This window comes from Trichosurus vulpecula, chromosome 7, assembly GCF_011100635.1.
Source record: "Trichosurus vulpecula isolate mTriVul1 chromosome 7, mTriVul1.pri, whole genome shotgun sequence".
NCBI lineage: Eukaryota > Metazoa > Chordata > Mammalia > Diprotodontia > Phalangeridae > Trichosurus > Trichosurus vulpecula.
The window spans coordinates 3,387,180-3,400,255 of record NC_050579.1 but is presented as its reverse complement, the minus strand read 5'-3'; the positions used below and the strand labels follow the sequence as shown (position 1 = coordinate 3,400,255).

Sequence of the window (13,076 nt, the reverse complement as noted above, 5' to 3'; positions counted from 1 at the left end):
ACCAGCCTCTGCCTCTCCCACAGTGGTCTCTCCTACATGGAATTCCTTCTCTCTTCCCCTCAGCCTCAGAATCCTTTGCTTTCCCCAAATTCAACTAAAGCAGCACTTTCTGCATGAAACCTTTCCTATTAGAATAGACCATTAATTCTATTACTAATAATTCCTAATACAATAGCCACTAGTGTTTCCTCCCCTGACTCTTCCCCCCACAATAACCTCCCTTCATTCACCCATTCATATACTTTGTCTGAATGCCCAATGCCTAGCCCACTCAGTGTCTGGCACAAAGGAGGCATTTAAAAAATACCTGCTGATTGACTGACCATATGACCTGATTTCTTGGTGTTCTGTGATTCTTCAAAGAGCACTGATAAACAAAATGTCAAAAGGATTATTTAACTTCAGATTGACTGGGCCGAAAGTCTGTCACCTTGTCCCACCAGTACCAAAGAAGAGGGAGTTCTTCAGAAATGGCCACAGAGCTAGAGAAAACAAAGGAAAGAAACAGGGTACAAACCAGGTGCAGTCCTTCCAATCCAGCATTGGCCAAGATCTGAGCCAGGACTTTCTCTCGTTCTCTGAGTACCTCCATCTTCTCCTTCAAAAAGTACTTGGGAATGGGAATGTCTAGCTGTTCCTGGGGAAGAGAAAAGAGACCAAGGATCCTAACAGCTGCCACCGATACGGAGCTTTGAGGTCTGGCAGCCCTCAGAATCCCATTAGACAGATACAACAATCACAGCTGAGCGTTTAAGGGACTTGGTTGGGGGCAGCCAATGATCCTAGCTTAAGCACAAGGACTGAGAGCTGTGCCAACAAGGCTGGTCATTGATTTCCATATGTATTTTTTATGATGAACAAGTAGAAGCAAAGTGGTCTCACAATGATTACAAATCTACAAGAGTATTACAGTGAGAAACGCCCTGACTTCAGAGTCAGAGGGGGATTCCAGTGCCACCTCTGACATTTACTACCTCCTGTGGTCTTGAGCAGGCCACCCCCTCCCCGGGCTTTCATTTTCTCTGCAGTAAAATGGGAGAGTTGGCTTTGGTGGCCTTGGACGCCCCATTCAGTCCCAGGTCTATGGTGCTGCAAGTTAAGGGCAAGGAAAAGAGATTAAGGACTAACCTCAGGTTTTTTTTTTTTATTAGAATGGAGCAAAATCTTTCTAATAATGTCTAATTGGTGGAAGAGCAGTCGGAGTTTTAAATGTTCTCAAGGAATGTTTATTTTCAAGCTTATACAATATTTCAAAGTCAGCTGCAAATACGTTGCCAGGTAGAGGACCTAGGGGACCTGCTTTAATGCACAGATAAATCTGCGGTTGGGGCACCAAGTGTTTGTATGTAAATGATGCTTGAGGACTTCTAAGGAATTTTCTCCATTATCTTCTTAACTTTTCTCGGCCTCCTGCTCTCCAAAGCAAACTTGTTTCTCTATAAGCTTGTTTGCAAAAGCTTCTTCCATTAAACAAGGGGAAAATTCAGCCCAGCCCCTGGGAGGACTCTGCTTAATTCCAAATCACTGAACTCCAAACAGCAACATCGGAACCAAGCCAAGTTCTAAAGTCACGGGAGCAAAAAGGTTCCTGGCATCTTTCAAGCACAACTGAGTCATTGTCCCAAATTCTCAGTGCGTGATATGAATGTACTGAGCATTCCCTACATTGAAATTACATTAGGGCATGTGCTCATTTCAGAATGCAGCCAGTTTAAAAAATAAGGAGACCTTGAAAAATTAGAAATGTCTAGAATCCCTTCAATCAAACTTGCTGATTACATATACTACGTAATTGTGTAATTTCTTACGTTAGCACGAAAAATACTACTCAATGTTACTGCTGTTTCAATTTATTGAGAATATATTTCTGATTACGATATTTTTATCATGTTGATGAAAGTAAGGTTTCTAATAGGATAATCCACCCACATATTATTGCAAGTGAGTATTTATTTAAAGCAAAACATTGAAATCATCTTCTGATTTTATTTGACCCATAGGATTGAATCGTTTTAATAAATTGGGAGAAGCGAGTGTTTTAAAGCTATCAGGATACAAACACCGCTAAATAATCACTTTTACTGTCCTATTTCCAAGAGTGCATCTGTCATGTCTGCCACAGGGAGGTTTCATTAGAAAATTCATTAATTGGGGCCCTGTTTATACTTTTATTATAAACACTAATGATTTGTTTGTCTGAAAGCTAAAGCCTTCATTAAAGTCATTTGTGCTGTGAGCGAGACACATTTTCTGTTCGCGCCAGGGACAAAACACAAGACAATACTTCCACATATTGATACTTGCTATTAAAATACAGGATGTTATTTAAACTAACAAATTAATGTCCTTTATGAAGAACTATAAATAGGATTCTCGTTCAGAAATTGGCTAAAGATTGTTCCCCGCTGAGAACATTATTCTCACGTAGTTCTAGACACAAACATATAGGCATGTTTCTTAAGGATGATACCATTATGACTGGAATGTACAAATGATACAATTATTTCTCCTGTTTCTGCTCTAAGAAAAGCACAAATCATGACAAAATAGCTTTATTCTATTCTGCTAAGAATTCCTTCAAATGTTCATTAAATACCTAACTATTCTAAACTCTAGGAATACAGAGATGAAAGGACCCCCATCCGATGGCTCCCTGTCGCCTCCAGGACCAAGAACTGAAAGCCCTTCACAGTCTCGGTCCAGCCTCCCCTTCCCAATTTATTATGCACTGTTCCCTTTTATGCTGTGGCCCACAATGCCTACAAAGCTTTTCCCTCCTCACCGCTACCTTAGAGAACTCCTGCCTTCCTTCAACATTCAGCTCAAGTGTCACCTTCGATAACAATCCTATCCCTCCCCTCCGCTTCTAGATATGCCCCCCCATCCTTGTGAAATCACTTTGCAGCTATTTCTATAGTTTGCATTTATTTATATGCATCCATGTTATTTCTCCAGTAAAATGGGAGCTGGTGGAGGGCAGGGACTGTCATTTTTTTGTTTTTGTACAGCCAGCAAAATGTCTGAGGCAGAGGAGGCACTTAATAAAGAGAGAGAGAGCACCTGCCCCGGAATCAGGAGGACCTGAGTTCAAATGTGACCTCAGACACTTAACATTTACTAGCTAAGTGACCCTGGGCAAGTCACTTAACCCTGAGCGCCTTGTTAAGGAGAGAGACAGAGAGAGAGAGAGAAGAGAGAGAGAGAGAGAGAGACAGAGACAGAGACAGAGAGACAGAGAGAGACAGAGAGACAGAGACACAGAGACAGAGAGAGACAGAGACAGAGAGAGAGAGAAGAGAGAGGGGAGAGAGAGAGAGACAGAGACAGAGAGAGAGACAGAGACAGAGGGAAGGAGGGGGAGAGAGAGAGAGAGCAAGAGAGAGACAGAGACACAGAGACAGAGAGAGACAGAGAGAGACAGAGAGACAGAGACAGAGAGACAGAGAGAGACAGAGACAGAGAGAGAGAGACAGAGAGAGACAGAGAGACAGATAGAGAGACAGAGACAGAGAGACAGAGAGAGACAGAGACAGAGAGAAGAGAGAGGGGAGAGAGAGAGAGACAGAGACAGAGAGAGACAGAGAGACAGATAGAGAGACAGAGACAGAGAGACAGAGAGAGACAGAGACAGAGAGAGACAGAGACAGAGAGAGAGAGGAGAGAGGGGAGAGAGAGAGAGAGAGAAGATGGTGAGAGAGAGAAAGACATAGAGACAAGCACAAGGACAGACAGAGACGCACAGAGAGGTGGAGACATGGAGAGCACCAGACAAAGGGAGAACTTACAGGAGACAGCTTGAGGTCTTGCAAAATGTCATCGAAGTAGTGGAACTCTGAGAGCTCGAGCTCGACCATCTCGTTCTTGAGCTCCAGGATGCGGCCCATGACGGCGTCCAGCACCTGCCGGATCAGGATGCGCTTCTGAGGGTGCACCATCTGGTCGTAGGCATTCTCCAGGTTGCGGAAGATCTGCACGTACTTGACGTAGAAGGTGGCCAGCATCTGGAAGATCACCACCTGGTCCTGGGGCGGCTCCAGGGCCTTTTCAGACTCTCCCTCCAGCAGACAGTTGAGGGCTTCTTGGGCATCCCCCCACATCTTATTGTAGGTTCTGAAAGAAGAAAGAACAGCTGGAAGAATGGAAATCTAAATGAAGACTACACGTCCTGCGGCAGCCGCCAGGTGGCACCACAGGGCACGGAGCGCCAGGCCTGGAGTCAGGAAGACTCATCTTCCTGAGTTCAAATACCACCTCAGACACTTTCCAGCTGTGTGACCCTGGGCAAGTCACTTTACCCCATTTGCCTCAGTTTCCTCATCTGCAAAATGAACTGGAGACTGAAATGGCAAATGCAAGAAAACTCTAAATGGGGCCATGAAGAGTTGGGCATGACTGAAAAATGACTGGCCACTTAATGCGTGGGAGTCATCACAGGCTATCTATCTATCTAATGCCACAGAGTATCATAGGACCGCCTTCAGAGCTAGAAAAGGCCTCAGACTCATGTAGTAGGACCCACTGGAATTGTGTTGAAGGGTGAGACAGAACAAAAGAAGGCACTACATTGATAGACTGACTGACCCCGGTGGCCAGGCGCTAGGAGAGATGCATGCCAGAGGAGGAGATGCTTGCTTAGTGGGGTCAGATAAACTCAATTTGGGGCGAAGTTCTAACAATGAGAGAAACAACTCAAAATAGATACCCTTAAGATGATCACACGCGCGCACACACACACACACACACACACACACACACACACACACCCCAGCATATCAATCAGCAGGCTTTTATTAAGTGATTCATGCGTGCCAGTCAAGAAAAGACAGGGCAGCAATCACTTACTACTCTGCGTCAAGCCCTGTGCTGGGGATACAAAGAAAGGGGAAAACCAGCAAACCAGTCCTAGCCCTCCATTCAAGGGGGAGACAACATGCAAAAACAGACAAAAGGGTTTCTCTGCAAAACTGTTCCAAGCCAGAGAGATTAAAAAGGTAACAGACGAGGCTTCTTCGCCTCCCCTCAGGAGCTTACATTCTACTTGTATCCATCTGCAGCCCCTTAAAAGGAAGGGAAATTAACGAGCTAATGCAAAGGAACAAACACTTCTCAAAAGTGGGTCACAACTCATTTCAGGAAGAAGATTGTTGGCTGGAACATGGAAATGCTAACCTTGGCTGCCTGTTTTGAGATGCAAGTGCATTGGGACCGAGCTCTTTACGCCACGTAATTTATGTTTGCACAATTAAAAGGGATTATACCATTTTGCTCACTTTTGGATTAGATGAATAATTACTATGCAAATCCCAAGGAAACCTGACAGTGTGTACGCTGCAGCTGTCTGTCTTGATTTAATATGAACAGCCTACATTTTGCCAATTTCCCCCGTTTTTATGGGTTCTGAGCTGAGGCTGTCAGAACTATTTTCCCCAGGTACTTAACAAACAAATTGCTTTTTCATATATGGGGGTAAAGGGACTCGTGAGAAAGTGCTTCACTTAGATTAGTTGGGGGAAAAAACCCATCTTATCTGCATCTAGAGCAATCAGTGAGTGTATTGGCTCCAGATTGGAAAATAAAATACATAAAGATTTAATGGTTTGAAAAATCCTCTTCTTCTTTATCCTCATTCCCTGGTGAGTGAGATGTGATCAAATAATAAATAAAGTCCCTAAAATAGTTGCCTAGTACTCTGCAGTCAATGGGATGCCATTATGTTAATTTCGTTACTAGAAATATAATTGAGAGCTTAATTTGCATTTGTCTACAGGGAAAATGCTATGTAAACTAAGTTAGAACAGAGGACTAATGAACTGTTCACAAGGTTAACAGATTCCATACATGCCCTGCACAATCTTCTCCTTAATCTCGCCCCAAACACTCCTCTGCAAAAACATTCGGTACTTAAGATATCTCAGGGAAAATGAAGATTTGGAAGAAAATTATAATTTAGGTATTAACAGGGGTTCGCCTGCTCCCCCATGGGGAGGGGGAATAAGGATGCGTCAAGGGTCTTAGTGCAGTTTTTTTAAGTTTTGAGCTTAAGCCCTAAACCCTTAAAATATGTTAAGCTATAAAGCTTAAAATCTCACTAAGACTTAGGTTTTCCATGCTCATCATTTGTTGCTGAAGAGGACCCATAACACCGTGGGTGATGTTCTTGACTTGCATGTGAATTGTATTTAAGTGAGGCAGAGTTGCACAAAGTCATCCGCCTCACTGTCCCTGTACATTGCAGACTACCTGCAACAAAAGAGGACCTAGGCAAGTCCAGGCACCAGATCATGAGTGTGGCGTCAGAAGCCCGGTACAGCAGTGATGGCAGACTTTATTTATCCCTTGGGATCTTCTCTTTACTCAAAGGAGAGCGTGTAATAACTATGTCTTGGTTTGTATTAATGATAAATTCAACCTTGATAAGGTAGTAGGACCAACAAAGGGAACTTTAATTCTGAAACCCATTCTCACTAACAGGAAGGAATTTGGTTATTTGAGTGGAAAGGTTGGGAACCTTGGGGAAAGTGACTGCTTGCTTCTAGAGCTCCTGATAGAGGGGGTGAAGAAAGATCAGCATGGGCTAGCATAAACCCTAGATTTAGAGAGGGCAGATTACAAAGGGTTCAGAGGAATAAAAACAGGCAGGGTCACCTGGAGTAGAATTCTATAGAGGAAATCAATGCAGGAGAAATTGGAAAATTGTTCCAAAATGATACTGTGAAGATTTGGAGGGAAACTACCCTAATGAGGAAGAAAATAAGAGCTGGCTAAAGAGGCCAAAGTGGATGGCTAAGCAACTGAGATTTGTAAAAGACGAACAAAGTAAGAAAGCAGGGACCTATAACAGAGGATGAAGACATTCAGAACTGTCCTGTAAAAATGGTGTCTGGAACGCTACAGCAAAGTGAGGTGAGGCTAGAAATGAAAGCTAAGTAAAAGAAAAGTTGGTGGTGGTGTTTTCTAAGCTCCATGAGGGAAAAAAGAGGAAGATCAAAGAAAGGAAAGGACCAGAACTTGGCATAGATGGTATGGTGACTGACAATTGAGACAATCCAGAGATACTCCATTCCCATTTTGGCTTGGCTTTTTTGTTTTTTGCAGAGGGGATTGACCTTTGCACTGTAAATGACAGAAGAAAAATGACTAACAGGGAGGTCATACCCAAGAGAAGGTGACAGATAAGCATTCAGATCACCTAATCTAGAGAGATGATGTCATTCAGCACTGAAAGAACTGGCTGATGGGATTGCTGCATCATATTCAATGAGATTTCAAAAATTTGGGGAACGGAGCGAGCGTGGTGAGATTAAAGAAAACAAATGGTGTTCCAGTTTTCAAAAAAGGGTAAGAGAACAGAGTCTGCAAACGATAGGGTAGTGATGAAAATTGATTTTTTTTTTAAATTTAAGTACAAAGAGCCTCAAGTAATATGTGTGTGTATTAAAAGTATTCACCATAACCAAACTGGATGTATACCTGAGATACAAGAAGAATTCAACTTTAGGGGAACAATTAATGCAAATTCATCATTTTAAAATAAACATCCCAAAATATAGGATGATATTAACAGATACAGAGAAAGTATTTAGCAAACTACAACACTGGTTTTTTCTGAAAAAAAAAAAGAAAGAAAGAAAGAAGGGAGGAAGGAAAGAAAGGAAGAAATCATATCAAAGGATATAGAGGGTCCATTTTTTTCATGTAGCTACAATTTGAAAACTTATTTACAAAGAGGAAACACTAGAAGCTTTCCCAATAACAACAGGTATAAAGTAAAGACACCTTCTTTATTCACTGTAATTAGACATAGTTCTAGAAATACTAATGATATCAATAGACCATTGAAAGAAATTTTAGGCATAAACATAGGCAAAGAGGAAACAATTTCCATTTGCTGCAAACTTGATGGTTCACTTAGAAAATCCCAAAGAATCAGCAAAGGAAGCCAATTAATAAATTAATATTTTTGGTAAAGTAGCAGGTTAGAAAATACATACCCCTAAATCAACACTATCTGTGTATAGCAATAACAAAACTGAGGAAGAAAAAATAGAAATTCAAAAGAGCTAAGAAATGCAAAAATAAAATTCTCAGAGTCAATCTATCAAGGCACATTCAAGACAAATACAATTACAAAATTCTCTTTAAAGAAAGAATAACTCAAATAATCGGGGGTATATTCATTGCTTATGAATGTGTCATACAAATACATTAAAAATATGGATAAAGATACTGCCTAAATTAATGTATAGATTTAATGCTATACCAATTAAAATTCAAAGGGAATGGTTTATAGAGTTAAATTAAATAACAGAATTGACATGGAAGACAGAAGGTCTAATCTCAAGGGGAATTATGAAAAAAGAATGGAGGAAAGGAGAAAGAGCACTTTCAGACATTAAATTATTCTTGAAATTAGTAATGACCAAAACAGTGCGGCATTAGTTTTAAAAATGGAAAAGACTAAGGAAGGAGGAGAAACTATTGAATTTAGTAAATCAGTATTCAGTAAGTCTGAGTACATAATTTTATAAGAATTCCTGGGAAAACTGGAACACAGTTTGGGGGAAATTTAGGCTTAAACCGAGGTCTAATACATATAAACAAGAAGCTCAAAATGGATATATAACATTAATATTAAAGTTCACACCATAAACAAATTAGAAGAGAACCAGATCTGCTACTTTTTATAACTATGTCTAAGGAGAGAATTCTTAACCCAAAGCATAGAAGCAATCACAAAATGTAAAGTAAGTATTAAATTGAAAAGCTTTTGCATGAACAAAAGGAAGACAAAAAGGAAGGTTATCAATTAGAAAAAAATAAGCCAAATTATCTCACAGAAAAGCCCAATATCCAAGACACAGAGGGAGAGTTAAATGAGTGTAAAAGATCAGGATCCATTCCTCAATGGATAAGAAGTCAAAGTATATGAATAAATAACTCTAATGAAAAAATCCAAACTATTAATGACTGTATGAACAATTGCTACAAATCATTCATAGTAAAAGAAATGTAAACCAAAACAATTTGGGACTTCACTGCACATGGAGAAAGATGGCAAAGATGACAAAATGTGGAAGTCATGAATGTCAGAGGGGTTATGGAAAGACAGGTACACATATGCAGTTGGTGGAGCTGTATGCATTGGTCCAATCATTCTGGAAAGCAGAGTGCTAAGAAGCTGAGTACAATATCCACTCTTTGACCCAGAAATACTACTATTTAGCCTATACTCCAACAAGACCAGAGATAGAAAAAAAGGTTCCACAAACATGAAAACATTTAGAGTAGCACATTATGTTGGAGTAAAGAACTGGAACAAAAAGTCTGCCCATAAGTTTAGGGAATGGCTAAACAAATTGTGGCACATTACTATGATGAAATGTTATTTCCACATAAGAAATTAAGAATATAAAAAATAAGCAAAGCATACAAAGACATGGACTGTTACAAAGTAAGCAAAGTGGGGAAGCAATGCATATGATTACAACAACGTATATAGAGAGAACAAAAAAGATCAAAATTGATGCTACTACATTATAATGAACAAAGTTGGCTGAAGAGGTAAAAATGGACTTGACTTTCTTTACAGAGATATGGGACTATGGGTATGGAAAAGTACATTTATGTCAAACTCATTTGATATGTTGGGTACTTTTGCTGAAATGCTTCTTTTTCCCTCCTCACTTTGTTTTTTATTCCTTATTATAACAAACGGGTCTGTGGGTAAGAGATATTTGGGAAGAGATATATTTCATCATTGGGGAGTTATAAAACCAAAAGAAAATCCAATATTTTCAACAAAAATATAATATAGCTAATTTTGATAATATGAAATTGAAAAACTTTTACACAAACAAAATCAATGCAACTAGTATAAAAGAAACTGTCACATAAGGAGAAAATATTTGTATCAAATATCTTTGATAAGGGTTTGATATCCAACATATATGAGGGACTAAAATAAAATCATAAAACCAGGATCCATTCTCCCATTGGATATGTGGTCAAAAGATATGAATAAATAGTTCTCAAAATAATTAAAAACTATTAACATCCATAGGAAAGATTATTTCAAATCACTAAAAATAAAATAGATATTAATTACACAATAGGCCACTGTGCTTGATTTTGATTCCTGGGAAAATTCTAGAATGTGTCCTTAAAGTGTGATGATTTGTAAGCATCTAGAAAAATAAGTCATCATAGCTCCATCGAGAATAAATCAGTCCAGAATACACATTTCCTTTTTTTTTTTGACAGGGTCACTAAAGTAGTAAATCAGTTAAATGTTGTTGATACCAGCAAAGCATTTGGCAAAACATCTCCTGTTATTCTTGTAGAAAATATGGAGATGAGGGCCTGAAAATAATTCCATTAAATGGTCTTTTTATACCTTACATTCCCCTCACCACCCGCCATGCACTCAGTGATTCAGTGCTGTTCTTTGCACAGGACACTCCATCTCCTGACCTAAACATTTTTTTTCTAGCTATACCTCATGCCTACAATATTCTCCTCCTCATCTCTGCGTGGTGGCTTCCCTAGCTTTCTTCAAGCCCTATTTAAAATCCTGTCTTCTACAGGAAGCCTTTCCAAATTCTGGTGCCTTCGCTTTGTTGATTATTTTCTCTTTTTCCTATACATAACTTGTTTGTACATAGTTATCTTTATGTTTTCTCCCCACTGTGCCTTGCACATAGTAGGTGCTTAATAAATCTTTATCGACTAATTGATCTGAAACTCACTGAGTGACTGAACTCAAAGAATAGTTGTTCTTCCTCCTCCTCCAGCAGCCAACGAAGAAGCCTCTGGCAATTATTTTATTCTCTCTTGCAATGGTCCTCTAGGAGAAAGAACAACTATTCTTTGAGTTCAGTCAGTATTTCCCTGCCCCACCCCCGGAAATTGCACCTCCAGTCCTACCAGGTTTTGGACCACACATGTTCCACCCAATGGGAGCACCACCTCATGTGAGCTCCAGGATCCATCCACTATCCTCGTCAGGATCCCTAGAGGATGGGGGCTCATGCAGGAAAAGAAAGAAGTCCCTAACATCCTGCCACAGTGATTAGACTGAGGAGGAAAAGTGTTTTAGAAATGTGCTACATAAATAATGAAACAAATATTTTTGTCATTTTGTCTGTTTTGATCATTGCCAGTGTGGGAACCCTCTACAGGTTCTTGAGTATTGGTGTGATGCAGTCAGATGCATGTATGGACAATGGTTCACCATCTGTGTGGAGAAGACAGAGCCTTGAGGTAAGGAAACCACTAAGAAGGCCATTACAATAGGCCAGTTAAGAGGTGATGAGGGTCTGGCCTAGGGCAGTTTAGGGGGTGAGAGAAATCAGTCAGTGGTGCTTACCAACTCAATGATGTCTTAATGGTGACTCCTATCTAATCCATTCTACACAAATTTTCTCTCTCTCTCTCTCTCTCTCTCTCTCACACACACACACACACACACACACACACACACACACACCACACACACTTTGGCCAAGGTTCTCTCAAATCCCATTCCACATTTTTTAAATATTTCATGTTGTTTATTTAGGTGTGCTGTTACCTTCCACCTCTAACCAAAAATTTCCTTGAGGGCAGGGAGCATGTCTTGGACATCTCTGCCCCTGAGCATTGAACCTGGAGCTATCTCTACCTGATCAGGGACCGACTACTGCAGCTTCAGTGCAGGCTGATGCAGCCGGTGCTGTCCAAGTCCTGAAGCCACAAACACCTTGGCGAAGAGGTGGTGAGTCAGACTTTCAGTGTCACTTTTGATCTTTTCTCTCCCACCCCAATCCCTCCCCCACCACGTCCAGTCAGTTTTCCTTCTTGTATTGTCCTTTTCCTAATCAAAGCTTCATCATCTCTACTCTGGACTATTGTAATAGCATCAGAATTGATCTTCGTGTATAGAGTCAATTCCCACTTCCATTCATCCTTCCCAGGTCCTCCAATATAATCCTCTTAATTTACAGATAATATAGCTCCTTTGCCCAAGAATGATTACATTTTCCTTTATAATCCAAAGTGTCACGTAACTCCCTTTTTTAAAAAAAACCCTCTGTAGCTCACTATGGCCAGTCATTTAAAGCTCTCCACAATCTGGCTCCTATGTTTCCAGGTTTATTGTACATTAGTCCCACTTCATAATACTACTTTCCAGGCAAGGGAGCTTTTTTTAACTTGATATCTTGTCTCCCATATCCATGTATTCACACAAGCTGCCCTCCTTGTCCCTGTCCTCCCCGCTGTCCTTCAAAATCAACGTTCTGCTCAGGTGTGACCTTTGGGTGCTGGCATTCTCTCCCTCCTCAAATGACCATTTCATACTTTTAGAGCTGGAGGGGACCTTTGAGCTCATAAATCCCCTCTTTTTATAGATGAGGAACTGCTCATGGTCACAAAGTGGCAGTGCCAAGGTCAAACCTATGTCCTCTGATTCCGCATCATTACATTCTGGCTGAATAGAAACTTCCTGAAGGCAGGGTTGTTTCATTTTTGCCTTTGCACAGTGCCTGGCATGAAATAAAAACTTAGACATTTGCTGAATTGAATCACAGCCACTCAAAAATCAGCCCAATAACCCACACAGGGAAAAATAAAAGGACGAATAAAGTATTACTAGCTAGAGTTTGATATGTGGTTTGATGGGCATTGCATCGAGTAATTCTATCAGTACTTATAATCTTGGAAAGATTTTGTAGCGGGACAATGATCTAGGCCAATGGTGAATAAGAGAAGGACATTCGGGTGGACTGCTTTGGAGAAATTCTCTAGCACATTCAAAGGTATCTCTGTCTCTGACTGTCTCTGACACAAAATCCATCTTTTTAACCTCAATATTGCTCCCCTGATGCAACATGGCTACAAATCTTGGAACACTACCATAGCTAAAGAATGTCAGTGGCTGTCACCCAAAAGAGACATACATGGTGGGCCTAAGTCAACTTTGGACAGTCTCATGATGGTATAGAGCCTACCTCACATCTTCCCCAGCAGCCTCCACAGTGCTCTGCACACTGGAGATTCTTACTTAATGTTCTTTGAATAAATCAAATGTTACCAATAAA

The 13,076-nt window shown here is 40.4% G+C and overlaps 1 protein-coding gene across 1 annotated transcript in view; it reads right to left on the bottom strand.

Moving 5' to 3' along the window:
• IQCA1 (IQ motif containing with AAA domain 1) overlaps nt 1–13,076 on the bottom strand; it is a 241,362-nt gene that overhangs the window by 192,513 nt on the left and 35,773 nt on the right. The window contains exons 5-6 of the mRNA XM_036766788.1: nt 3,786–4,110; nt 518–637 (exon numbers count right to left, since the gene is read on the bottom strand). Of these exons, the coding sequence (XP_036622683.1) occupies nt 518–637; nt 3,786–4,110 (445 nt within the window). The remainder of the gene's footprint in view (nt 1–517; nt 638–3,785; nt 4,111–13,076) is intronic.